This window comes from Aspergillus pseudotamarii (assembly GCF_009193445.1).
Source record: "Aspergillus pseudotamarii strain CBS 117625 unplaced genomic scaffold BDV38scaffold_129, whole genome shotgun sequence".
Taxonomy (NCBI): Eukaryota; Fungi; Ascomycota; class Eurotiomycetes; order Eurotiales; family Aspergillaceae; genus Aspergillus; species Aspergillus pseudotamarii.
This window is the reverse complement of record NW_022475143.1, coordinates 24,198-50,915: the sequence shown is the minus strand read 5'-3', so window position 1 is coordinate 50,915 and position 26,718 is coordinate 24,198. Positions and strand designations below refer to the sequence as shown.

At 50.2% G+C, this 26,718-nt stretch overlaps 11 protein-coding genes and 1 non-coding gene across 12 annotated transcripts; 4 read left to right on the top strand and 8 right to left on the bottom strand.

Annotated features, from left to right (window-relative positions):
* Positions 1–914: 914 nt before the first annotated feature.
* BDV38DRAFT_289077 (uncharacterized protein) lies at positions 915–1,725 on the top strand (the record flags this gene model as incomplete). Its single annotated transcript, XM_032061172.1, has 2 exons — positions 915–1,127; positions 1,198–1,725. The coding sequence occupies 2 exons, from the start codon at positions 915–917 to the stop codon at positions 1,723–1,725; spliced, it is 741 nt and encodes a 246-aa protein (XP_031907117.1).
* Positions 1,726–2,393: 668 nt separating this feature from the next.
* Positions 2,394–4,361, bottom strand: BDV38DRAFT_33810 (proline racemase family protein). The gene has a single exon (XM_032063189.1). The coding sequence runs from the start codon at positions 4,102–4,104 to the stop codon at positions 3,061–3,063; it is 1,044 nt and encodes a 347-aa protein (XP_031907116.1). The 5' UTR covers positions 4,105–4,361; the 3' UTR covers positions 2,394–3,060.
* BDV38DRAFT_t240 lies at positions 2,547–2,619 on the bottom strand. Its single transcript has one exon. It is a non-coding gene; the product is annotated as a tRNA-Thr (tRNA).
* On the top strand, positions 4,361–5,805 carry BDV38DRAFT_33835 (SDR family NAD(P)-dependent oxidoreductase). The gene has a single exon (XM_032063190.1). The coding sequence runs from the start codon at positions 4,618–4,620 to the stop codon at positions 5,389–5,391; it is 774 nt and encodes a 257-aa protein (XP_031907115.1). The 5' UTR covers positions 4,361–4,617; the 3' UTR covers positions 5,392–5,805.
* A 424-nt stretch (positions 5,806–6,229) lies between these two features.
* Positions 6,230–8,894, bottom strand: BDV38DRAFT_289074 (uncharacterized protein; the record flags this gene model as incomplete). The annotated part of the gene is made up of 4 exons (XM_032061171.1): positions 6,230–7,025; positions 7,091–8,691; positions 8,744–8,805; positions 8,876–8,894. The coding sequence occupies 4 exons, from the start codon at positions 8,892–8,894 to the stop codon at positions 6,230–6,232; spliced, it is 2,478 nt and encodes an 825-aa protein (XP_031907114.1).
* Positions 8,895–9,177: 283 nt separating this feature from the next.
* BDV38DRAFT_289073 (putative GPI anchored cell wall protein) lies at positions 9,178–9,780 on the bottom strand (the record flags this gene model as incomplete). The annotated part of the gene is made up of 1 exon (XM_032061170.1): positions 9,178–9,780. One exon carries the CDS (start codon positions 9,778–9,780, stop codon positions 9,178–9,180), a length of 603 nt encoding a protein of 200 aa, XP_031907113.1.
* Positions 9,781–10,894: 1,114 nt separating this feature from the next.
* Positions 10,895–12,951, bottom strand: BDV38DRAFT_276290 (uncharacterized protein; the record flags this gene model as incomplete). The annotated part of the gene is made up of 2 exons (XM_032058194.1): positions 10,895–11,581; positions 12,091–12,951. The coding sequence occupies 2 exons, from the start codon at positions 12,949–12,951 to the stop codon at positions 10,895–10,897; spliced, it is 1,548 nt and encodes a 515-aa protein (XP_031907112.1).
* A 568-nt stretch (positions 12,952–13,519) lies between these two features.
* Positions 13,520–16,527, top strand: BDV38DRAFT_276288 (uncharacterized protein; the record flags this gene model as incomplete). Its single annotated transcript, XM_032058193.1, has 4 exons — positions 13,520–14,764; positions 14,796–14,900; positions 15,089–15,092; positions 15,938–16,527. 4 exons carry the CDS (start codon positions 13,520–13,522, stop codon positions 16,525–16,527), a joined length of 1,944 nt encoding a protein of 647 aa, XP_031907111.1.
* Positions 16,528–17,603: 1,076 nt separating this feature from the next.
* BDV38DRAFT_290725 (SDR family oxidoreductase) lies at positions 17,604–18,637 on the bottom strand. The gene is made up of 3 exons (XM_032061551.1): positions 18,532–18,637; positions 18,010–18,471; positions 17,604–17,962 (listed from the first exon to the last, which is right to left on the bottom strand). Exons 1-3 carry the CDS (start codon positions 18,560–18,562, stop codon positions 17,622–17,624), a joined length of 834 nt encoding a protein of 277 aa, XP_031907110.1. The 5' UTR covers positions 18,563–18,637; the 3' UTR covers positions 17,604–17,621.
* Positions 18,638–19,981: 1,344 nt separating this feature from the next.
* BDV38DRAFT_290722 (ClpP/crotonase-like domain-containing protein) lies at positions 19,982–21,034 on the top strand (the record flags this gene model as incomplete). The annotated part of the gene is made up of 3 exons (XM_032061550.1): positions 19,982–20,394; positions 20,451–20,807; positions 20,869–21,034. The coding sequence occupies 3 exons, from the start codon at positions 19,982–19,984 to the stop codon at positions 21,032–21,034; spliced, it is 936 nt and encodes a 311-aa protein (XP_031907109.1).
* A 1,163-nt stretch (positions 21,035–22,197) lies between these two features.
* On the bottom strand, positions 22,198–23,120 carry BDV38DRAFT_289066 (enoyl-CoA hydratase/isomerase family protein; the record flags this gene model as incomplete). Its single annotated transcript, XM_032061169.1, has 3 exons — positions 22,198–22,735; positions 22,784–22,944; positions 23,007–23,120. The coding sequence occupies 3 exons, from the start codon at positions 23,118–23,120 to the stop codon at positions 22,198–22,200; spliced, it is 813 nt and encodes a 270-aa protein (XP_031907108.1).
* A 2,571-nt stretch (positions 23,121–25,691) lies between these two features.
* On the bottom strand, positions 25,692–26,264 carry BDV38DRAFT_289065 (uncharacterized protein; the record flags this gene model as incomplete). Its single annotated transcript, XM_032061168.1, has 1 exon — positions 25,692–26,264. One exon carries the CDS (start codon positions 26,262–26,264, stop codon positions 25,692–25,694), a length of 573 nt encoding a protein of 190 aa, XP_031907107.1.
* Between the last annotated feature and the right edge of the window lie 454 nt (positions 26,265–26,718).

The window sequence follows — 26,718 nt, the reverse complement described above, 5'->3', positions numbered from 1 at the left end:
TTTTTTCTTTCTGCTTGTCTTGCGACTGCATGACCTACCGAGAGACATTGATCAGGTGCCTGCGGCGACACAATCGAGAGGCATCCTGTCCTCTTCCGCATGCTTTTCAGGCAACTAACGGATCGACGCTCTGGATAACGCGCCAGCCACATTCGATTGAGAACGCCCGGAAGAAAACGGGCTCTCGCCCCTCTGGGATAATTTACCCCATGAAGTCTAGCGCACTGTGCCAAGGTCTTCGAATGGCTTAGTGTTGCACGTTTGGACACTCTGGAGACTAGAGTCTAGCGTGTGGACCACAAGCAGTAGCGCTTAGTTGGTTGACCCGGGATGTACGAGGAAAATCCCCCGAGCCGCAGCACCTGCGCATTCCTGAGAACTCCAGGGTCGCCTCCTCGTCCCGTTTCGGGGCATCATCGATGATATGTTATGTCTGCGACGGAGTGAACGAGCGCCCAACAGATGAACGTGACCCGAGAAAGAGGACACATTGGACCGCATAGGTGCCGATACGGCCGAGATTTGCCTCGGAATTTGGAACCCACAAGGAACGTGTTGCATTGCCGGTGGGTCCTGCTAAGGAGCACGGTCGACGCAGCAACTTTAGGAGAACCAGGGGGAAGCCATGATGCCACCGTTGGTAGCATGAAACCATGGCTCTCCTGCGACAGAGACAAGAAAGGATGTCACGTTTCCAACGGTGACGGCGTACTGGACGAACCGTAGATTAAAGGTAACGTGCTTGTGTATTGCAAACAAATGGGTGAACTAGAACACATTCGTAGCAGCCATTGCCCTGCTTGAGGAGAACCGTTTCTGAATACTTTGGAGGTCCTTGGGGATGGTTCCTTGTGCTTTCGCACGTCTTCCTGGGTACCCAGAAGGAATTGACTACTACCCTTAAACAACTACTCATGTCGAACGTCACGGACAGGAAGGTCGCCGAACTTTCTGACATCCTTTTGAGGCCCCATCTGAAAATCCTCGTCACCTCTACGCAGCTCTCGTCGGTGGTCAACACGGGGTTGAATAGCCGTTGTTTGGCAGATGCACACGCGCCGATGATTGACCAGAGCAGGGACTCTCGTCACAGCAATTCCGAACGCAACTTCGTTGACCACATGGCCGTAGACGAATAACGGTTGTAGCGAGAGTCACCGCTGTTGTCAAACACCTTCCCTCTTAATGCCACGATAGTTCTCGGCCAAGCGTATCTCCAGCACTGGCATCCTCCAAGGTACATCTTCCATGGTACAACCTCTCGGGCACATCAGAGGTGAACGGGTTCAGACACTTCGGCAGATTTCCCATTCCCCAGGCGATGTCCACGATAGTAGCGAGTTACCCTGCATCTTTGTCCCACTATCCCATGACGGTCTAGGTTGTTTGATGTTGGGTGTGGTCAGGTTGGAAAGATACATACCTTCATTTGTCCTGCGTCGCGTCGCTACGGTAGTGGTGTGGATATGTGACGGTCGGCGAATTCGAATTCCTACATGGCCAAGTAGCACAATGTCGAGACTCCCCAGCGGAAACACATCGCAGCTGGGAGAAGGCCGACAAACGCCGAAAATCCAGCGGTCGAGGAGGTTTCCAGGGCGAGAGATCAGGAGAGAAACGAGAATGGGCCAGCCAGTCGAGAGCCTCCGCTTACCGCCTACCCTCTCTGGATTGATCGGAACTGGAAAAGGTTATTCTTCCGAGCCCGTCTCTCAAGAGGATTAGACAGCCTTCAACAGCTCGACTGAAGAGACAGGAAGAAGCAGAAGAAGAGGAAGAGGACGACCATATCAACTGTACAAGATCTCTGGCGGTTTATAGGTCAATAGGATTGCCTGTTGCGCAATTTCCCCGGAATCTTAAGGCTCACACTAGGAGAGCTGGACTTGAACTCCACTCAATTTTCTGTCGTATGGTAACCACTCACTCGAATATATATTTGCGTACGGTATCCGACAGAGGCAATGGGAGCTTACCGCACCACAAACGATCCTGAGGTTCAATTCGAGCAACCATGCTTGAAGAACTTAAAATCCTCACGGAAAGGTTGCTGAACTTTGGATATCCATCCATCGCTTTACCGACGTATTCGGACGGGTCGATGACGATTATGGCTTTTCAGCTGACGCCTTAGGGTTGACCTCCGAGCTACGACACGAAAACCCAATTTGCTTGGGTAAGGTTTCGTAAATCTGACATTCTTCTGCGTCTGGAATCGCTCCTCTGCTATGATGCCCGCCGATGAGATCAGCCGAGTGGAGGCATGCTGATCTCACTCAGCCATGCGTCACTCGTCTGGTGTAGTGAGGACCAAAATAGCACCGGTAGCGCTGGGGCCACCTTGATCGTCAGGGTCTGTTCAGTAGATAACGGGCATCACGAAGCTTAAGGACTTTTCCAGAGTCAAGAAGGGATCGATGGTTCACAAAATAATGTATTTTGTCAGGGCAAGACATCTGTCCGGGAACTAAGCAGTAACTTGATACGATTGTCGGTACAGAAGCTCCCGTGGGAGGCCAAAAGTGGAAAAGGAGAAAAAAAAGAAATGCTCCCACGCGGATTTGAACCGCGGACCTCATGATCACTAGTCATGCGCTCTACCAACTGAGCCATAGGAGCAGGTGAATATACTTCGGCGTTCTCTAAAAGGTTCTATTAAAGGAGGACAATACAAACTGTAGTTGAAATCCTGTATCTTCTCTCGCATGGTTATGGAGCCCCGGCCTCCGTGTTGATCCTTTTCCACATCGTGACCTTCTTATGAAAACCCTTGGTTTACAGACCCACTGGCAATCTACGGTGGTCAGGGAGATGAATGAACCCTATTATATGATGAAGAGCAAGAATGATCGCCTGTCTACCTGAAGCGGTTGGAATCGTCCCAATACATCATGAAGCTTAGTACTGGGGAAAATGACTATGCAGAACATGGAGGGAGCCTGGACACGGTTCTAGGTAAAACGCTCATCGGCTTCTCGCTTGCTAGGCCACCTGCGGCGGCTCTTAATGCTTAAAATACTCAAGGTACCCCTCGAACACCACCAAACCTCGACAAATAGATCAATGCTCTTGACGGACATGCCATTGATCACCCACCCGGAAGCCAGCTGGAAAAGGGTCGGACGGGTCCAAGACCATCTGCTTGAAGCCAGTGATCCAGGCACTGCCCTTGACCGTTGGCAAGACCGCATCATATTGACCGACCTTGGTGGTTCCTCGTATATGGCAGGTGAAAGTGGATCCGATAATACTCTGGTGGACGAAACTCTCCCCGACTTGGAGTTCGCCCCTGGCGTGCAAGACGGCCATTCTGGCCGAGCTTCCTGTGCCGCACGGGCACCGATCAAACCTTCCAGGAGAGACGACCACCGTATTCACGGCGACTCTCTTGTCACCCTCCTGGTGCAGTGGCTCGGTGAACTCAATTATTGTGACCTCCCTGATCTGGTCATTTTCCGGATGCACCGGTGTATAGGTGTTTCTCACGGCCTGTTTGATTCTCTCACCCAGTTCAATCAGCTTCGGACCATTCTCATTGGCGATTTTGAGACCGATGGACCGAGCGTCCACGATGGCATAATGCATCCCCCCCCAGGCAATATCAACATTCACGACTCCCAGTCCCGGCACATCCACCGGAAGATCCAACTTGTATACAAAGCTGGGCACATTATCAAAGGCGATGGCTTTGCATTTTCCATCTTCACAATCTGCTGTCACCCCAACCAGGCCCGACGGTGTGTCCAGGACCAACTTCGTCACAGGCTCCGTCATTTTCACCATGCCCGTGTCCAACAATACCGTCGCCGTGCAGATCGTATTCCCGCCGGACATGGGAGGATACTCATCGCTCTCCATAATGATAAACCCGGCGTCAGCGCGGGGATCGCAGGGCGGGAGGACGAGGTTCATACACATGGCCGGTCGGCCTCGTGGTTCGTTCATCAGGAGTTGTCGGACGTCGTCTGCTTCATTCTGGAAATAGAGGAGCTTTTCATACATCGTCTTGCAGTTCGGTGGATTTAGAACGCCACCGACAATGACATCGCCAATCTCACCGGCGCAATGGCAGCCCACAACCGATATGGTGCGATTGAGTCTCATCGTGTGTACGAGAACAAGGAATGTCTGGTAGTATGTGGGAAATTAACCTGCGCACCCAAGGTATCCATTTGCACGACTTTCCCCAGAATTTATATATTTTTTTCCCTCTATTCTTTGGTTCATAGATGTGGAGGCCCATGGCACCCACTCCGGGTTCCCAAACCGACTGCCCCTCGTCTACTATCAAGGCGAGCCGACTCCGGAATGCATCCCGTGGACGTGAGGGATATCGTTATCAGGGAAGCAAATGATAAGTCCCCGCCATTCCCCGCAGTCTCTCTCTCTCTCGCTCTCTCCCTCTCTCGCTTTTTTCTTTCCTTTTTCTTGAAACGAGGGACCCGCCGATCGGCTGGTTTACCGGTCTACCGGATGTCCCTGCCGACCTAATGGATTAACTAATCTTTCTTCACGATATCCGATTATTACCCCGCTGTTGATCCCCACCATCAGGTTCAATCGCCTCATCTCCTTCCGCAAGCTCCCCCTCCTTCTGAAACCTATAGATAGAAAGACATGGCCGCTCAACAGTCGCTACAGGGCAAAAATGCCATCGTGACCGGAGGGTCTCGCGGCATTGGCAAAGGCATCGCCTTTGAACTCGCCCGTCGTGGCGCCAATATTCTTCTGACATACAACAGCTCCCGTGAACAGGCCCAAGAGGTCGTGTCGCAGATACGGAGTGTCGGAGTAGACGCAATCGCCGTCGAAGGCAAAGCAGATGATATGTCCGCGCCCAAAACCATCGTCGAGGCAGCGGTTGAGCGATGGGGCTGCATTGACATTGTGATCAACAATGCCGGTGCTCGAGAAGACTACCCCGTCGAAGAAATGACATACGAGGTGTTTGATCGCCAAATCGCTGTGAACCTGCGCTTCCCAGTATTTCTCATTAAAGAGGCGACGCGTCATTTCGGAAAGACACCGCGCATTGTCAACCTTTCTAGTGTGTATGCGCGGGATGGGCAGCCGGGGTGCCTGGCATATGTGGCAAGTAAAGGCGCCATGGAGAGTCTCACGAGATCCTTGGCCAAAGAGTTGGGACATAAGTACAACGCAACCATTAACTGCGTGTGTCCCGGTCCGGTGAATACGGAGCTGTGGGCCTCGACCATTCAAGACCCCGAGGAGAAAGAGCAATGGGATCGAGTAATTCAGAGTACCCCCGCGGCGCCGAGGGTGGCCGAGGTGGATGATATTGCTCAGATTGTCGCCTTTCTCTCCGAAGAAGGGAGTCGATGGACCACGGGGAGCTTGATCAATGCCAACGGAGGGCTCATGTTTGTTTAAGAATGGACCGGGACGTGCCTGAACCGGGGCATGGATGTTTCAAAAGAGGCTAGCGTTGATGGGATGGTTCACGCCAGATAGTCTATAACGGGGATTAGTCCGGATGCGTCCCGATGGAACTGCAGTCTAGATACACTCTGCCGGCGTTGCATCACGTCGATAACGCACGCCTAGTGGCAATCGCATAGGCAAACCTTGGACATGTTGGCGATGCCGATGTTGGGGGAGACATGCGATGTTTAAAGTGCTAATTGTCGCTCTCTAGCTGGAATTCCCCTTTTCCCGAGGCGATTGTAGCGGTCCATCCGACGTCTCATTGATTGTTGCGTTATACCATCATATCGTAGTCTACATACAGTTCAATTACACTTGCCTGCTAGTACGCCATGATCTATGAAGACATGATTTCCGAGTCAGATTTAACGTCCAAGACCTCCCTCGTGATGAACCCCTGGGCGGTGAGTATATGGTCCACGATCCAGATGACCAAAGCATGAGAAGGGAGCGCAGTAGACCATACTCTGAAAGCTGGCGGATCTACGATCCTTCGGATACTTCCCTAACTATACCGCGGCATTGGTGTAGATGCCCCCGACGCTCAGAGTGAGTGCCGTAGCTCCCGTGTGCTTTGATGATCCGAAAGACAGTTCTCCAGGGAAAGATGAAAGCAGAAGCGGACAGGGTGAATCGCGAAGCTCGGAGCACTCTTAGCTGCGTGAGCAGTGCGCATACTTGTTGATACCCATAGAGAGATAACAGTGTGAATAGTTACCCAAACCTGCTACCGAGGCGTTGAAGTAATTCCCGTACGGACGTGCGGAAACGGGAAATGGCTCCTCTATCCCGCATACAACCCGCCATATCGTGGCTTCTCTACGGTCTGCGAAGTCAAACAGCAATGGCCCGGCCGATCGCCGTCCTGATGTTGCACGGCACCCCAGGACAGAGGCTTACCTGCCGCATCGGAATCCTCTTCGGGGGGATGGCACGCAGCGCTTATGGCAACACTGCAACTCCCGACCACGGGGATGTCCGGCTTCAGCTTGAAGGTGCTCACTGTGGTGAGTACGGCGAACATAAGAACGGCCACAGCGAGCGCCGTGATGATGGCGAGTGGGCTGTATCCGCAGGCCGTGATCACGCCACTATCACTCGCACTTGGGAAGTGGGTGTTGGGCCGTGTCAAGAGCTCGTTGTTCGGTTGGTAGATTTTTAGATTGATGAGGAAGATTGATTGCGAGATCAGCCAATGTATAACGGTACTACAGGCGAGGAGTGGGAGAGAGTATCTCCACGGAAGCTGTAACCAGTACGTTTCTCTCTGGGCTCCCCAGGGAAGGGTCACTCGAAGCGTGGTTTGCTGGTAGGCAAACATGCTCCACTCATAGGCGGATGCCATGCCCGTGAGCACGGCGTTGTACATGAAGTACAGTCCAGAGAGTAGCAGCTGAGGGAGGTTCGCCACAATCGATGTGGTCACAATGGACGCGGCCGTGCCTCCTCGGTACCCGGACGTGCTGACGATGGCATTTAGGCTAAGAGCACCAAACCCCATGGTGAAAGCGTTCTGCGCCCCGACGAGGTTGATACCCTTAAAGAGAAAAACGAGGCCGACAATAATGCTGGCCAGCCACCTAGAATTTTCCTCGTGAGTACAGTCTCGCCGCGGTCAACCATTACCGGAGCTATGGGTACCTACAAGAGGATGCATGCTCCCCAGCGCCTCACCGACGTTCCTTGATAACACCGCCCTAGCCACCCTTCGCCATGCTGCCACCGCTGTGCCTGTGCAGAACCAATGTCATCTGGGTCAGTGAAGATCATGTCGTCCATCTTGGAAAGGAGGCATTGCCCCTTGGAAACCATATCGGGGGACCTTAGGAAAGAGTCTAATGCATCGCCGATAGTTGCGAGAGTCGGTTCGCGGGAGACAAGAAGACATAGAAGAATGGAACTGAACTTCATGGCATTGCATGCAATCGCAATGTATAAGATAATCGGACTGTACAGTAGCTGGCAGGTATGGTTGGCGTCTGTGACCAGACAATGATCGATCTCATAATGCTCTGGTAAGATGGTCCATTTCGTGGCATTCCTTGTCGCCGCGGAGCCGCTGCATTGGCCATATAAGACGGCGTCCGGGTGGCACATCCAAGAGTTCGTTTGCGACAGCGCGTTGGGCTCCCAATCCGTCCCGTTCACCTTGTGCTCCTGACAAGCAAACGGAACGGACGCTGCATCCCAGTTCTCATCAAAGCAGAACTTCGTGCTATTATTGCCTTTCCCCCAACGTTGGCATAGTCCACTACACCACTGCTCAATCTGATCCGGATAGTCCAGAGGATGGAAATACGCCAGCACCGGCAGAGTCGTATTTCTCGGAGGTGGGAAGGTTTTCGATTGATTCAACGCATCACTCTGCTTGGTAACGGCGAGCATATTGAACGACTGTCCCTCTAAACCGGCTTGATAGGTGGAAATGCAACGAGCGGGATCCATTTGCGTTAGGCTGCTGCGGTTGTTCCGGGCTTGATCAAATAACCAGCAAGTGACATAGCTAGAAAGGTTGGAAGTCCGATACTCTTCCATCGCCGGACTGGTACAATCCAGCCCAATGTCAGTGCGGCCTTCCAAAAAGTCCGGAGTGACAACGAGTCCGCTGTAGTCGTTGAAGGTAGTTGTCATCACTACCGCCGAGTTCCACAGAAGGTGCAATGGGAGAGTGCTCACTAGAAGAGCCAACCATAACCCCAACTTGGCCCTTTTAATGAAAGAAAGATTGCGCATTGAATGGACGCCGATATCCAACCATCTGCGCCGAGCGTGGGCTTTATCCACCTCGTCTCGCGTCGGAGCCGTCAAACATTGCATGTTGTAGTTGCTGGCACTAACTAGCACGGTCGCAATCACATTGAGGGCGTAGTGTAGCCTGCTATCTACGCCATGAATGTGGTCGCAATCGCTTTCCTGTATGATTCCTAGATTATCGCTGCTAGGAGGGTACGTCACCCGAACATAGATGGTCGCCGCGACATTGAGGCCCAGGCATATCCCAACCAGAATGCACGAAGCCAACGCGCCGAATCGCCATCCATGAAAATGATTCGGATCCTGAGCCTTGACGGGCAATCGATTGTAACCTTTTCCCGAGCGAAGGACCGTCCGGGAATACCAGCTTTTGGTGGAGGCCCAAGTGCCATGTCGTTTCCGGGTCGAGGCAAGATCGGGCAGCTCAACCGCATCGTCTGCTAGAAGTTTGGTTGAGTCAACCATCATCTCGCGGTTCGGATTAAGGACAGACTGTGGGGTGTCGGTGAGCAACTGGTGCAGCGAAGTAGAGAGTCCAACACACCCGAAGCTCGTGAGCTCCTGCCGATCGCATCTCAGCCTCGCTTGGCTCGCCGATCCTCAAGGCTGATTCGCTGTCAGCATCTTCGAATTAGGTAAGAATCGGATGGTCTTGCAGAAGGACAAATGAATTTACCGGTCTGAATTCTAGCCATCTGACTTGGCTTTGCGACCGTGAAGATATTATGGTTGATGTTGGAATACGCGTGCTATCCAACCCTTGACGGCTCAACCCTACATTTACTGGGAGCACGAGAGTGAGAGACGTATATGATTACAGTGTAGTCCATTGGCTGCATTGGAGAATCAAATATGGAATATTATGCCATGGGTATTAAATATAATCATTAGATACTAAGTGTCGTTCGCAATCGTCACCGCTGGCCGAGATCACATCGAACCATATAAAATTGAAGAATGCCACTCCATGTGCATCAATTACAGGACAAGAGCACCCGCGACAGCAGCAGCAGCAGCCCCAGCCATGCCCACCCGAGCTGCGTGGTTGTCCGCAGCGGCTCCAGTGGCAGTCGCGCCAGTGGGACCGGCCTTGTTGAAATTGCCCAGACCGGCCGTAATGGTCAAGGGCTCATAGAGGACCTCAGCCGAGCCGGTGGCAGTGGCCGTGGTCGCGAGCGAAGTAGAAGTGGACTGGCCTTTGTATTCGACTTTGGCACCGAGCGAAACGGAGCAAACAGCAGTGGCCGTCGACGAGGTAATATCGCAGTCTTGCACAATCGTCCCAGTACCCTTGGCACCCATGGTGGTCATGGTGTAAACCGCACTCATGGTAAAGGTGGACGGGCCTTGGGTGATGGTGATCGGCTTGGTGAGAGGGCAGGAAGAAGAGTCCTCCTTGCAGTTCACAGCGTAGGTGGTCGCTTGGGCATCGCCGCCCACGACACTGCCTCGCAGGTCGCTAAACGCGAGGGTGTTGTAGTGACCGTTGAGAATTTGAACGACGGTGGTGGAGTCGTCGGCAGCAAGGGTGGTTGTGAGGCTGGCCGCCAGGAGAAGAAGAGACTGGAGAACACGCACCATCGTGGCGATGCTTATGGTGGAATTTTCAAAACCGAGTCTTGTAAGGTATAAGAAGGAGACTAACAGGGTATTCGGGCTTCCGTGAATGGCGACGAAGGTTTTGTTTGAGGGAGATGAGAAAAGATTAAGCACTACAAAAATTCTCCGAATTGACCGGGAGAAATCCTCTTATACATGATTGTGGTCGAGCTAAGTATCCTCTAGCCTGAACAGAGATTTCGAGAGAGCCACTGGGTGGGACTCGAAAGCGGCTGAAGGCACACTGGGCCTCGGGTTGACTCCTGGACCAAAGGCTGGCGTTGTTGTCTCGTGCAGAACATGCGAGACTTCCAGTGAGCGGCTCGACGCTAAATGGACGCGGTGCACACCAATTTGAACTTTCACAGTAACAGTCATTCAAGCCGCAGGGGTTAAAGTCGACTTGATTGGCCTGCTAGAGGCTCAAATCCAGTGGATACGAGGGGCTCCACCGAGACTGTTTCCCTGGCGCTGTCATCACTTCGGCCCAACCCGACCCAACTCAGTAGAACTGACCAATTCTAAGGCATTCCGGCACCGTCAGTCATTTTGAGGGTCCATCCCTCGTTTGGGGGCCAAGGCCAAGGCATTTTCTGCCCCTCGTGGTGGCCAAAGCCCCCGGAGCACAAAGGAGGGTGTGCTTGATGTAATCTCGTTGCCCTATCAGGTGACCCACCCAAGCGTTGATCTTTGCCCCCAACGGCTTAGAGGTGCATTTGAAGAACAATTGAATATGCCGAAGAATGACTTCTCTTCCCGTTAGCGACGACGCTGGCCAATGGGCAAGGAGATTGTCCAATATAGAGCCAGTATTTGGCAGGCAAGATCACTTCCGGGAGGCTCGACGCATGTTACCACAGGTAAGCGTCTCTAGAATACCTGGAATGGAAGGAAAACTGTGTCTTGTCAACCTCCTGCGGGGCTGCGTGTGGAATAGTCTACGGATAATATGAAAAAGGCACGAAAATACATACATACATACATCAGGGATAGCTATCTTCTCTGTTCCTGCATCCGGCACTCCATGCGACACATTATCAGACTGATTGCTACACCGTACGTCGGACATCTCCCATATACCGACGACAGACTAGATCTAACGCACTCGGGTGAGATAAAAGTTCAGCCCCTGGTGATCTGGTGGCATCCATTCAGTGTCTTCAGCTTGCATCCCCCATTGTTCCAAGTCCACCACTGTCGCATCCACCGTCCACTCGGTGTTCGTCTCGTGAGAAATCTCCAGCCACATTTGCTGAAAGCTTTCGAGATTATGGTAGAACATCATCCCCCAGGGGCGAATATATTCCCGAGCCTGTCGCCGTGACTGTTGATAACCGATCAATATAGTCCCCGGCTTTGACAGGGCGACAATTCGCCTTCCCGCCTGTTTTTGTCCCTCCCATGAGAAAAGATGGAGGAACTGCCCGGAAATCATGATATCAACCTCACCATACAGCTTCGGCAAATCAACGCAGTCGTCTTCCTGTAGAAAGTCGCCAGGAATGAATGTTGCGGGCAACCGATCATGATCTCGATAGAGCTCGTACCCTAATTGCCACAGCTCCGGACGGAGGTCGAGCGCCCACATTCTGTCCGGAGGAGCGCCACTAGCTGCCAGGAGTCGGAGATTTTGGCCCAGTCCGCAGCCGAGATCCATCACGACGCCCCCTTGGCGCGCGCACTCAAGCACTTGCTTAAATTGGGGAAACGCGGCGATGCCTGGCAGGAGAAACATCCACTGCCCAACGCAGGGAAACTCGCCATATCGCCAGGCTTTATCGCGCTGAGGCGGTCATTTATTTGGGCTTCGTGTCACGTCACCGAGGAGAAGAACTCACTATTACATGAAGATGGTGTTGCAGCTCGCTACTGGATATGTTGCTCCATTCTTCCAAGACAAGCCGCATTGGCCCGCTAAGCCGAGGCCCAATGTGCTTTTTGTACCAAGCGGACGTGTCGATTGGCACCATCGGTTCCTGAGCCTTACAAAGTTCGTTGGATCTACAGTCGAAAATAAACGATACGCGGATGTCTTGTCCGATAGGGTGTTGTTTCTCTCCCTTCTCCTCGTTTGTTAAGTCTCAGAACCGCGGCGACGTTCGGGCCGAATTCGTTGACCTACGCTAAGGTTTGCATATCCTCTGTATAATCCACACTACGGATGCATTGTAGATGCATAATTATAGGACGGACTAGTCTGCATACCAGTCATGTTGTTGTTGCTGCATATCAAAATATTGCTCATTTTTATACACATCAATCAAATCATCTAACCTTGCGAGCCACACACACAGCCCTGGGCATCGACAACCCAACCCCGAGTCTCGATTCCTGGATCAACCCTTGAATCATCAAATCAATGCTAGCAGCATCCTCAAATTTCTTCGCCCGTTTCAGTCGAGCTGAGAACTCCTCTATCACGAGAATATACTGATCTCCATTTGCCTTCCGCATCTCCAGCCGGTCCGTATAATTGCGCAACTGCGCATTTTCGAACCCACCGTGGCGTTTCATCAGATGTTGTGGGAGATCAAGGATCCAGTCATTGCGACCGCTCGACCGCGCGAAGCGCAGGAAGGCATCGTGCGCCGGGGTCGGCACGTCCCTCATGGCTTGACCTTTGACGACCTCGCTATCAGGGTAGTTCAGGTCGTCCCATTGGATGTAGCCGCCCGGCTTGAGCATCTGGTGCACCCGGTGGATGATCGGGAGGGGGTCGCTGTTCTGCACCACGAGGACAAGCAGACGGAGGTGGACTACGTCGTATTTGCCACGGAGGTCGCCCGGTACCTCGTCAAAGACGTCTAACTGGCGCAGCGTGATGGATGAGGGGAGCCATTCCGGGGGAGGTGCACTTGCCAAATCAATGTCGAAGCCATGGAGCTGCAGGGACGGGTAATGGGCCACTGCTGGGTCCCTGAGAAGGTCTAAGAGCCAGATCGCAGTGCCCGTGGCGAGGTCGGCGATCCGTAGTGGAGTAGAAGTATCCGGGGGCAGCCGAATCGACGGATGCAGGTTGAATTGTAGGGCATCTTTCCAGAGGTAGAATTGGTAGTTCAGTCGCGACGCGGCGGTATAGGTTCGATCAAGCATGTAGTCCAGCTCGTTTCCGAGGTTGAACCCCGAGCTGATGGTGTCGTCGATTTTGGTCATGTTGGGTCTTGACGGGGAGATCGACGTTTGACCGCACGATTACCTAGGACGCGGCCGGATTTCGAGCCTGTGGAAAGCAGGGTGAGGGATCACGTAATTTAGACCTGGTGACTTTTACCGAGCTATGCGTCCTGTGCATTGACGGTGAGCTTAAGGTACCGACTTCGGCTGGAATACATCTATTTGTGCGTCTCGTTGCCACGTCACCGATCAGCTTATACACTAGACTCCTCTAGTCGATCTAGACCGATCACCTCGATCAGCAGGTGCTACTGCTTTAAGATATCGACCACTAAGCATTCCCGTTCAGTGGCGGTATGAGCTGTCTCTGCAGCGCGCAACGTCCGGTGGAGTCGAAGCATTCCCGATGTGGTGGAATTGGCGGCCCAATTGGTGGACAATCCCAGAAGCCTCAATCTCGAGAACTACATAGTGGAGAACGCTAATGCATCCTAGATCGGATTGTGGAAACGAACGTTGATTCTGAATTCATACATAAAGGCTGACCGTCTCTTACTCATCTACGACATGTATCACATTGAAGTTTACTCGATTGGATATCATCAAAATGACGATCAAGAACCTACGGCTTGGGGTGGCCATTGGCCATGGGACTGGCCGGGAGCTTACTGTAGTGTTTAAGAAAGTGATTCAAGAGTTGGCACGCCCGCATTCTCTACAGGTTGACTTTATTGAATCATCCCGGATATACCATTCTTATCATAGCCTCACGACGTCTAGCGGAGAGAAAGATCTGATCCAGCACATCGCCGACGAGACCACCCAGGATGCAGAAGAGTATCGCAAGTTCTGCGAGACAGCGACAGCCAACGGGATCGCTGCAATCTTCCGCACAGCAATCCACGCGCAGTCTCTCTACCTAGTTAGGGATCAGCTAAAAGCCGTGAAGATTGAACATTTTAACCTGGGCAACTCAAATGCGTTGCTCTTCATTCGAGATGAAGCGCAGGGCTTCTACGCTGGGGAGAATGAATATTGCAATGGCCGGTATAGCATCACACGCACTAGCGCTTTCACCCGTTCCACCTTTGATCAGATCTTTGAATATGCTCTGGAACGAGCCAAGGAGGAGTGGGGTGTGGCAAATGTCCCCAAGGCAGTTACACTGGTCTACAAGTTCCACCTGTTCGATGGTGTCTTCCAGGCCTGGGCACCCCACTGGCAGCGTCGTTTCGGAATAGAACTTGACTTCATCCAGCCCGATACAATGAATCGGAACCTGATGGCCTCGGGAATCCAAGGCCGCCGCATTATCATTGCGGGCAACGAATACGCAGACATTATCCAGCCTGTTTTCTTGAGATGGTTCAGTAATGCCACCATCGAAACTATGTGCGCGGAGAATGTGTACTTGTGTCCTCGTCTGTATCGTCTCACAGAGTACCAGACGGTGCATGGATCTGCCGATGCTATCACCGGGCAGGGTCTGGTCAATCCGTTTGCCACGATTCGCGCTGCGGCTGCCATTTTAGAGCGACACGGAGGATGCCCTGGTGTGGGCTTTCAAAAACAGACGGAGAGAGCCATACAAACCCTGTTAATGAAGAAGCTGACAACACCGGATCAAGGTGGCTCTTGCAGCACGGATGTAGTTGTTGGGCACTTCCTGCGCGCGATTGCTGACCCTCTCGCTCTTGACAAGCCGTCTATTCGGGGTGATATAGCCACAGGGCCGGTCGATCCCGTGGTGGGCAAGAAGATCGCTGTGGTAGTGGTGGACTACCAGAATGACTTTATCTCAAGCACGCCTAGCCACGTGGTTTCCGAACTATCCAACACAATGCCGCGGCTTGTACAATATGCTCGGAGCCAGGGAAGCGAAGTCATATTCGTGCGCTTCCTGGGCAACTCCAGTTATCAAGGGCCTAGTTGGCAGTATCGGAATGCACTGCTCGGAAAACCAGAGAAATGCGTCGAGGGCACCTGGGGTGCGGAACTGGGCTCGGGCGTCATCCCTCTCCCTGGCGAGCGGGTCTTTGACAAGAAGGCCTTATTTGACGCTTTCCTCGTTCCGGAGTTCTCAGAGTATGTGTCTGAACAGGGATTTGAGCACCTGGTGCTCGCGGGATTGTACAGTGATGTCTGCGTTGATGCGACGGCTCGAACGGCATTTCAGAAAGGTCTGTGGGTGACTGTTGTTGAAGACTGTACCGCTGCTTTGCATTCTAACAACAATGACCACCTGAAGTTTATGGAGAAGGTCTATGGGGCACGGATTGGAAACCTGGCATCGTTGTTTGGAATGAACGCTTAGGGTCGACCACGAGGGTTGTTAGACGACATGTTGGATTCAATGTGTAGTTCTACTCGTGAATGACAGTTACATTGTTTGTAACGAGAGGGTTGAAGAAGTATGCGCCATGGAAGCGTCCTCGACTGAGGAGCTTATAGGCCGCGGCTAGATGGCCCAGCCCACGATATTGTTAACACACGGTATCATAAAAGACGTTTGCTTAGAAAGCACAAGTGGTGCTTGGTTATAAAGGCTTGTAACAGGCTATCTACCAAAGGAGAAAAGACCACCTGCAACATGCTTCGTGGCTGTTTGGTATGTGGCATTGCTGATCGTCATACTTGAAGCCGTCTCGGGGAATGATGTCATTGCAAGAATGTCAACTTCGGATTCCCTCAAATCTTTCCCTCCCATACTCCATACTGTTCTCTTTGAAGATAGGCCGTGATATATATACCTCATGGCATCCCCCAGATCGGGGTTTGCGATAGTTACACCCGCCTCGCGAGGTATTGGCTTCGCCTTGGCGCGTCACCTCCTCCAACACACGAACCTCCCCATAATCGCAACTGCCCGAAGGGACCATGATAACCTGCGCCATAGACTCCTGTGTGGGATGCAGAACTCTACCGCAGAGGGGAGACTTCATGTTTTCGATGTAGACGTTACAGGTAGTTCTCAATCAGTAGCAACCGAATGGCACCCTAGGACAAACTAACCTGCCGACTCTAGAAGAATCAACCGTCCGGTCCCTAGCAAATAATATCAAACAAACGCACCCTAAAGCATCTCTCCGCCTAGCCCTGACAGTGCCCGGTATCCTTCATGTTGAGAAGTCTCCCTCCCAGATCGACGCACATGCGGCCCTCGAATCTCTCAAAGTAAACACCCTTGGCCCAATGCTCCTTATGAAATATCTGACTCCCTTCCTACCCACACGCTCGTCGCCTGACTTTGAACCTTGTGACGGCGAGCTGGAGCTGCCCAAGCATGCAATCTACGCTATGATGGCCGCACGTGTGGGCTCAGTTTCCGATAACAGAATGGGAGGCTGGTATAGTTACCGGGCGAGTAAGGCGGCTGTTTTCCAATTGGCGAAGACGTTGGATTTATACTTGGGTGGGAATTGTCGGGATCGCGCGATCAGTTTGGCTCTGCATCCTGGGACAGTGAAGACGGATTTTACAAAGAGCTATCAAGACGGAAGGGAGATGTTGAGCGCAGAAGAGTCGGCGGAGAGGTTGTTGGGTGTGCTTTGTAGCCTGGGGTTAGAGGGAAGAGGCAAATGTTGGGATTGGAAGGGAGATGAGATTTGTCCGTGAGGTTGGCTCCATTAGATATGAATCGAAAGCGAGTTGGTCCACCTGAGATGAGGTTCATCACTTGATTGGATATTCCCATCAACTACTTCACAAGCCAATACTCCGCTATAGTAGGGAACGCCGATCGCTTAAATCATATTGTGCAAGTGTCTACCAACTCTGGGTGTTGCCTTGCGTGGAGACCTCTACACCCTGAGGACATGGATAAGCTGAGAGGCAAATGACTAGGAAAGATCAAACATATCGCGTTGAAAAGACAAGTTCAGTGTTTCCTCCACGGAGGGCACATGTTGGCTGTTTCGAAGGTAGTTCGGTATGCAGGGTAAGTGCACCTTTTTCTGAATTTCATCTAACACCCATTGAGGTACCACTCCTCAAACGGGCAATAGAGGAGAATGATAGCCTCGCCCTAGGCATTGCAAAGTGGATTATCATCTTTAGCAGCGGCGCCCATGTCGTCTTCTACCCCCAAACCCTCCCCCATATCCACCGCCGTGTCCACCGCGGTGGTGCCTTCCACCCCATGCAGGTCCATATCCTCCCGGTCCCATTCCAGGTGCTCCATAATGAGGTCGAGCGGAACTGATTACGAAGTGATGTCTTCGGGGTGGGGGCATCATACCCGTGTGCATCCGGCGGTGGCTGGGGACGCTGAAGCAGAGGCCCATACCGGCGTACTAGGATAGACCAAGATTATGTATAGTAGATAATGTAGATCAAGGGGGTATGTCTAGGATCAAATACATCGATGATTGCCCTGGGTCATTGAAAGTGGCATGCTTTCCAGGGGCATATCGGGTAGCCTTTCCTAGACACAGAGTCATGTCGTCATCCACTGATATATAATTGAATGGTTGAGGTAACTCTAATTCCATGCGTACCAAAGGCCCAGGCGGTGCAAGCCAATCTTATCAGATTCTGTCATGAGATTACTTTATTTTTAAATAGATCTTTACCTGTACGGAATTTTACGATTCTACCTCTATCTAGCAATGGCCTAAGATGAATGGTGAGATGCGGGTTATACAATGCAAACTTCCGAGGGTTTCTAGAAAAGTTCAAATACTGGATCGATGCAAAGTAACCCAGCCATTTCATCCCATCATGTATTGATGCGTAAGCTGCGTCTCTTCGTCAAAATATTCCGGCATGTCGACAAAATGATATTTCTTCCCCGAAACCAAGATCGCTCGAGAATGGAGCTGATCGCCCGGCACAGATGTCCCCTTGGAATCAGTCACTTCGTTCCCAGAGATCAGCTTCAATACTACATTAGTCACATCACCCATGCTCATCAGGATCTTCTCGGGGAAAAATGCCTGCAACTCCGGGGTCATCAACGGCGTGCGGACGACCCCTGGGCAGACCGCATTTACTTTAACCCCATCATCTAACAACCGCTTTCCCACGGAGCGTGTGAAGCCAACCAATCCATCTAACGAGTGTAAGCTTCGATTCTTCCTGGAGGTCTTACATACGTACGCTTCGTCGCCGAGTATACCGGGGTATGCACGCATGGATATAACCCGCCGATACTTGACATAATAATCAAATGCCTACTTCCCTTCGTCTCCTCCGGCGATCGGCGAAAATAATGCATGGCAAGGTAACTTGTATAAATCGCGCCAGTGAAGTTAATATCCGTCAGACCAGTCATATCAGGTGGTGGTGGGATCCCAGTATCATGCTTGGCGAAGAACATCGTTGTGTCCTCGGCGATGCCGGCATTCGCAAGGACAAAGTCTAATCGCTTTTCCTCATTGAAGATCTTATCAAACGCAGCACCCTGCTGTTCGTACTTCGTCACATCGACTTGGTGGAATATGGCATTCTTCAGCGTGGCGGCGGCCTCTTTGCCGCGATTTGGGTTGCTGCCTATGATATGGATTCTCCAGAGGCCTGTCTTGTCGAGTTCTTGGGCGACGTCGAGGCCCATGCCACTGGCTGTGAACTGTCATTCTCGGTACGAGGCGATTATCCTGGGCATGTCGAGGCGGTACTTACTCCCTCCTGTGATAAGGGCTACTAGAACCATACTGGAGTACTAGGTTTGGGATCGTAAGGAGCCCAATAGTATTGACAAATCAAATATTGGTCTAGGGAGATCTCGATATGAAGGGTTTGTGTGTGTGAATTCCTGAGATGCGCTAAATGAAGGTGGGATGAAATGTCGGTAAATGGCGGCAAAGATCTTACCGGCATGAATATTATTAATATCATTCCACCCCCCACTGCTTCCTAATTTTCAAGGCATCAACCACTGAATGGGAGTCGACTTGAGGTTCTAACTGTTCTGTACACGATCGTAAGAAGCCGGTGAACGGACACTTTGTTTCGCGGCAGGGCGACAGGTCGCCCAATATAAACAACATTAGGAATATCACATCTGACAAGACACCATTTGCTGTATATATGCATTGCTGTACTGACTGTGAAGCCCCACTTTTCTCCGTTGTGACAACATAAATATGGTGTATACATGTAATGATGCCTGGGTGAACTAATCGCGAGGAAAGAAACTGATATGATCCAAATGACTGTTAATGATAGCGGCGAGCTGGCTTGATCTAGCAGACAAAACCGTAGCAAGATCGTTTTAGACCTCTTTAATATACATACTGCGCTAGTCAGAAGGCTGACCTGCCTCCCTGTCGTAACTGAACAGCACGGGATAATGGATTCTGATTTTCCAGTCTCCTCCACATTATGAGCAATCCAATGCCCCGCAGCCTTTCCTGAATACATGAAAGGAAGAATAAGCCAGTTTAAAAGCCACCCAAGTAGTCTGTCGTCCCAGGGGTTCGAACCACCAACGGGCCATTTGCGGAGTACAACCGTGAACAGTGTCAGAAGCTAGGCAAGATATTGATATGACTGCTACAGATGCGAACTGTTGACGAGGATCCCAAAGAGTAATGAGTTTAGCTGCTCCTTCTCCCATCGCCTGTTGTGACCAGCGTTCCATACCGTTAGGGCAGCAGTGGAGGAGGTAGCTAGTCGTCAAATTCTTCTTGTCCTCGGACCGAAAAGATTATTCATTCTTACCCCGGACGATGGATTTAGGACAGTGTAATCTTTCGTGTGGCCACAACGTCAGCCCTTTTGTCACCTCATAACCCTAATCGTGGAAGAGTTCGAAGGATAGAATGTAGCCCCAAGAGCAAACATTTCGACACGTGATGTCTACTTTATAGATTAGTGAACGCTATGGATTAGTGAACGGTTTATACTCCATATGCTTCAACCTCGGTGAGAAGCCTTTGACTGCATTTGAAATGTTCAGCTTAGGACCGAGGCATATCAATCAGTTAGAATGTCACATTCCATAAAACAAGTCACCGGATACGATCCGAGGTCACATTCGGCGCCTGATATTGATATATATCGTAATGAATCCATCGTCTATTCAATTGGAGCTTTTGCCCTCCATCCTGCTTATGTTCTACAAACCACTATGTTACCAACCACTTACGTCAATTCGCCTGACAGCCATGTTCGCGTCACAAATTACCCAGACTCGATCTCTGGAGTAACAGCAATACAGATTGTGACGTTGAATCGTCCAGACAAGCTCAATGCGATAACATTGAACATGATACAGGATCTCATCGCTCTTTTTGAAGCTTTTGATGTGGATGAACGAGTCAAGGTTGTCATTTTAACAGGCGCTGGACATACTTTCAGTGCTGGAATAGACCTAACCATGGACACTAGCCAGTTGAAGAATTCCTCGCCACCAAGCGAAATGCGTGACCCAGGGGGATCTCTTGCACTGGCCATGTTCAACTGTAGCAAGCCAGTCATTGTGGCATACAATGGTCTTCCCGTGGGAATTGGAATGACATCGACCTTGGCGGCGGGGATCAGGTATGCTGATGAGATCCGATACTTTGGATGCCGTTGACAACTGAATGTTCCCTTAGGATTGCGCCTCGCAAGGCCAAGTTCGGATTTCCATTTTCACGCATCGGCATTACGATGGAGTCGTGCAGTTCATATTTTCTTCCGCGCATGGTTGGGTATAGCAACGCGACCTATCTTTTAACCACAGGTGAAACATATCCTGCCGGATCCCCAGTGCTTCATGGAATATTTGCAGAGCTAATTTCGGAACCGAAAGAGGCTCTTCCGCGCGCAATCGAACTCGCAGCGAATATTGCAGCTAGCGTCAGTTTGATGGCTGTCCATATCAATCGGCAGCTGATGTGGAGAAATCCTGGATCTATCGAGGGAGCTCATTTAGTTGACAGTCCTCTGTTGTACGATATGTTTGGCGGACGGTGTGTAACATGATACATTCCTTGCTGCTAAAGGGTCACTACTTACTAACGAGGCAAACAGAGACCATCTTGAGTTTAAAAAGGCTTTTTTTGAAAAGCGGAAGCCGTCGTTCAGAGACGTGCTTGAGAGAAATGCACCACGAGCCTATCCTTGGTGGAACGAAGTTTCCGTTCAGCCAAAGGCCAATATGAAAAGAAAAAACAGCTCTGAACCCCTGAAGCTCTAGGGTATTGTGGAATACTTATTCGATTCTCAATAAGTCGATTGATGTATTTAGACATATGAACATCCCGCCCCTTTCTTTTGAGCTTGAGCGCTATTTCAGCAGACGCTGAAAAATGAAATCAGTCGCGCATGCGCTTTGCGTAGTTACTTATGATCAATAATTCCTCTAACTGCGGGAGTATCAATTCCAATATTGCTTCTCGAACCTAATATATGGTCAGAATCGGCATACCCAACGCAAAGACGACTCAGGACTATAGACCCAAATGATTACCAAGGTCAAGCTACGTATTTGGTACTTACTATCAAACGAAGGGCGTGCATTGTGCAATCTACCTTAACGATTTTGAGGTGGCTGTCTGCTACCACCTTTCCCTTTTAACTCAAGCCCGCATGAAGAGCCTTCGGGGCTAGGTTTAGGGTTTGCCAGGTGTATAGCGGCAGACGTTCGAGCCCCTACTCGGGAGCAAAGATGATTTGACTCAAGACCTTAGCGCATATCCTCAAGTGTGCGGACCACGCCGTGCACATGCGGTGACTTTAATATTCCGAACATATCTTGCTAGAGACTCAATGGGACCCACCTGAGCAGGACTCCTCCGGAATCGGTCCGAATCGGCAACAAGGGGCATTCGCAGCGCTTCATATCGGACCGGAGGAGGAAGGAGTCAAAATCGATTAGAGCGGCCATGTCCTGTCTCTGGAACTCATATACCGAAATGCGCCTGTCAAATAGTAACTGGAACCATATGATCTCCCTCAAGTTTTATGGCGTTTATGCCAGGCTAGGATATCCTTAGCCAAAGGGACTTGGATGGTTGCGATGAGATCATGTTCGCCCCACTGGAAATGGATCTACGCACATATTAATTATTTAGTGTGGATTATCATGCTCAATACTAATGATTGATTCTCAACTGTGGTGATTCTGTATATCTTTACAAAAGGTGGGGAATGTAATCTACTTATATTCAAGTGCTGCTGAACCTCAGTTCTCGAAAGTATACCGCGCAAGGTTTTGTGAGTGGAATCAGTGGAACGAGAGCATTAGTTCATTAGCCCAGGTGCCATACACCGGCATCCTATGCAGCAGATGAACTCGGATTCTGACAGATTTCCGAACAGGCCGAGTTTGCCAGAACATCCATGTAATGGCGTGGTAGTTTATAGTTTGGATTGGGCTTTCTTTTGCTCTTTTCGCCCTTGATCAACAAGAAAGGCGTTGACAGCCGACCGGGCTTCAGGGCTCTGCGCCTTTGTCCTGAGAACCTGCAATTCTGCTTCATTCGCATCAAGCAACTCCTGTCTGGAAGTCCGCATCAAAAGATTCTTGTTGAGCTGCAGCGCTTCAGGAGGCTGACTCGCGATTCGATAACATATTTGTAACACGTTCTCCAGGAAATCCTGCACGGGAAGAACTTTCGTAACCAATCCCGCGTTTTCTAGCTCATTAGCTGTCATTTTGTCGCCAGCAAGAAGGAGCGAGGCCGCCTTTTGATGACCCATGATCTTGCTGAACGTTATACTGGAGCACGCTTCGGCGGCGATTCCTAATTGAACGAAAGGGGTGAAGAATACGGCGCTTGGAGAAGCGTAAACAAGATCCGCCAAAGCAAGACTGGTAGTTCCCCAACCAGGCGCCGGTCCATTGACAGCAGCAACGAGGATTTTGTTGGAATTGATCATGGCCCTGTGCAATTCCCTTCGTGATATCAGCATCTGCTCAATTCAAGACATCAAGTCTTTGTACCTTATTGTGTCCAAAAAGGAGTCACTAATCACTGTGCCCGGTTCAGCGACGGACTTATCCTTCAAATCAAGTCCAGCAGTGAATATATTCCCTCCTCCTGTCTGCAGAATGACCTTAACCTCATCTTCTTGTTCTGCCCATTTAAACCCTGATAGAATATCCTGATCTCCTTGAGTAAATAAACAAAGAAAACCCCCTGTCTCTGAAGAACACAAAATCTTACCTGAATCATTGGAACATTAAGAGCGTTCCCTGCTTTGGGCCGATCATACTTTAGAATCGCTACCCCGTTTTTGAGGCTAATGGCCACGTTAGATAGTTGAGGGATATCAGACATTTTCTGAAAACACAAATTGAAGCCTATGGATACAGAAAAGTGTGGTTCTAGGGCGCTAAATGTACTGTTGATAGCGCGTGGTATGGACCTCGGCTATTCGGTGCCTCGGAAAGAGATAGTCTTACTGAAGCCACGAGCCAGGCGATAGAGTGGTGAGAATCGAGCAAAAGAATGATTCACCAGGAGCAATATAGCGGAGATGACTGTGTGATTATGAATAGCGATTTATCCAAGCTTGACGATAATAGATATGCGAAAGTAAAGGTCGGTGACTAGGCATCTCCCGCCCATAGGAACAACACGTGAGTCAGATAGCAAATGGCACGAACCTGGTTACCTTTCAAGGTAGAATAATATTTTCTGTGCAGCAGGAGCCTTAAAATGCCGCGTCAAAGATTAGAGAGCTGGGATTGGAAACAGATGGATTTGTGAAGATGGAGAAACTGACCATAATCATTAATGGCCATCGAAGGACTGAGGTAGAGTCAGACAAAAAGAAATGTGATACCAATGGAGTCTCTCGGAGGGCTTACTGAAATTCATGCAAAAAGTCTCGGCGAAGAAGAAGAAATGGTGGAAGGGAAAGAGACTGAGTAATTGCGCTACGTAATACCTGGAGAAGGTCGAACAATCCCTTTGATATCCATACTTTCAGCTTGCTTAGTGTGGGGTGGTGATCTATGAGTTCGATATCAATAGAATCGTGGCCATACACGCTAAAGGATTCTGGTGCAGAAAATACCAATACTTAAGAGCTGAGGTAATGCGGGAGGAATAGCCGGATTTCTCATAAACTGTATATAGTCGGGCCCACTCATGACTCTCAAGCCATAGAGTCTCTCCTGCTGAGTTGGTAGTATCTAGGGAAATGATTGGCTTCCAGCCCCTATACAGAACTAACAGCGGTGTGCCTACTACCCAAGGTTTACCTTTTTCTTTTTTTCCGAGCATCAGAAAAATGGTTCGAAACTGTACATTTTCCTAACAATTTTCGGCCATCCTGAGCTGTATCTTCTCCGAATCAGACCGAGTCGGACCGAGCCCAGCCCTGTACCGTCCTTCAGCCCTCGTAAAGCAAGGACCAGATGTACAGAGTATCAGTGATTAGGTGGTCCTTTTGAACGGGCGATGCAAACGATAGCATGGCAGAGGGTCATCATTTTAGTAGCAATATAGAGATGAAGCTTGCATTCTCACTAAAGGCAACAGCAGAGACAGACCAGAGATGCAGCTACCTATTCTGACCTCTATGCGGATCGGCTCCGCTGTTTTACTCTTTGGTATCGTGAACTAGATTATTTACTCCACAGCAGAGAAGGCCTTCGGCGTTGTGTGTATATGATACCATAATTATATTGCTGAAATTTAGTCCATTTAGTATATCTTCCAGTCCGCCACCCACGAGGGTTCGAACTTCAGTTTGTCTGCAACAATCCAATTGAATGAAATGACCCCATGCATCCTTACAATCTGGGCTTAGAAAGAAAATGGTTGGGTGTTGCTACTGTCTCCATGGGTTCGTCATTGTCACGAACGCCGTTATCTTCTGTCCATGGGGTTAGGGGGGTATATGTATCAGTCGTTGTCCCAGGGTCTCGCACCAGGGGCCTCAGAAACAAGGACTCAAGGCCTTGAAGATCATGTATAGGGCATTGCCCAGACCAATGATTGACTCCAAAGTATGGTATGTGGCCACGATAGCGGGAATGGCCGAGAGAACAAAAGTGCTTGATATGGGAGACAGCAGCCCATTCCATGCCATGACAACCGCCATGATGATGATTCGGTGTCGTGTGAAGTGGTCAAATTCGTCATGGACTAGGTCCTCGACCTACTCCATATTCTCCTCGATCTCGGTGTCGCCCATTGTCTCGAGAAGGATTTTCCGCGGACGGGTGAAAAGGTACTGATAAGAGAAATCAATATGGAACGAATACCTTGAAAGATACGACGGGAAAAAGACCAATTACCGAAAAGGATTCAATAAATAAAATCTACAACGGCCCACAGACATGACCCAGATAGAGTAGAATAATGGATTAGGCCTGAATGTGAAACTTTTCACATTTGGGCAGACAGATCTGATCGGATGATACGACGGCTATGCGAATTGTCGGTCAGGAACTTTTACATTTTTCGTCATCCATCCCAGGCTATAGAACGACTAGCAAGGAGGCTAAATCGGCCCGGTAGTAATACCTCGGCGTAGACGACACACCGACATATAGTTCTCCTGCAATAGTAATGGTAGTTTGCTTGGTAGCTATTAGGTCAAGGGGATAAGCAGGCGAGTAATTAACATTCACCGCGTGCAAGCAATTCTCCAATAGCCATTCTCTACTTTGCACATATTTGTATTGGGGTTACGGAAACATAATTGCCTTGATAAAACCTGCTCCAGACTATTGAACCTGATGGAGGCTGAAGATTGGTTTGATAGGACTATCCTCTATCTGCCGAACAGCTAACCAAGCCTTTTATACTAAGACAAGTTGTGGAAAATCAAGGATATAACTTCCGCCTCTGAGAGATGTTCTTCATAGAGAACTAATTTCCAGTTGCCACACCGTATCACAGAGGTGAGTGATGAAAAGTGACCTCATGTAAGACCGGTCTGAGTTGCATATGAACTTTGAACGCCAATTCTATAGGTACCGCATCAGCCTGCAGCTCACGATTGATCCTGGATATCAATATGGCCATAGGTTGCGCGACCTTATGCTCGTCCCTGATTGGAAACATGCCGCAAGGAAGCATACAGAGTGCGCAAGGTAAAAGACCTATTCCAAAGATTATCGTTGCGATCCAATTGATGTCCTTTCGCCCATTATCATACGTGAAGCGTAATTTATGGCATATCACGTCGAACTTCTGGCGCGATAGCCCCAACTCATGCAGCGCTATGCTGTAGGGTGGATTCTCCCGCTCATTGTACATATCCCATTGTATGATTGTCCCGTAACCTGTTCCACCCGCACGCTGAGTCGCAAACTGATGATTTGCACGGATCCCCGCATTTATGTTGGCAGCGTTCATTTGAGCAACGGCAGTCTCACCCGGATTCCCATAATGACTTTGCGGCATGGCGACATAGAACGGTTCAGGAACTGGGCGACGTCGGATAGCGTGGGCCGTTTCAGCCATGGTGGGGGAAGTCAATACTTTGCTTGTGCGAGTGTATATTGCGGAACCTTGAAATTCAAAGAAGGTGCATATGACGTCCAAGCGTCTTCTTGCAGGCCTCAATGAGGCCGGGAGTTTTCAACAGTCTCACTGGCACGAGAAGCATTGCCAGTGTAGCATATCAGAAAAAAAAAAAAAAATAAAAATAAAGGAAAAATAGGCAGTGGTTAGTCAAGAGAGGAACTATTTAACTTCAGGGAACCGCTGGTGTACTGTACTTTTCCTGCACGACCATTATGCTTAATGTAACTTGGCACAGATGGGCCAAAGTCACTGTATTTCTGGCTCAGTGGTGCCATTGCCTTACCTCGAAACCTTTAGTCTAGCCCTACCTAGCCCGGCCTAGGTGCCTTGAAAGTTTATGGGACAGCATCTCACCTAGAAGAGTAAAAAAAAAAAAAAAAAAAAAAAAAAA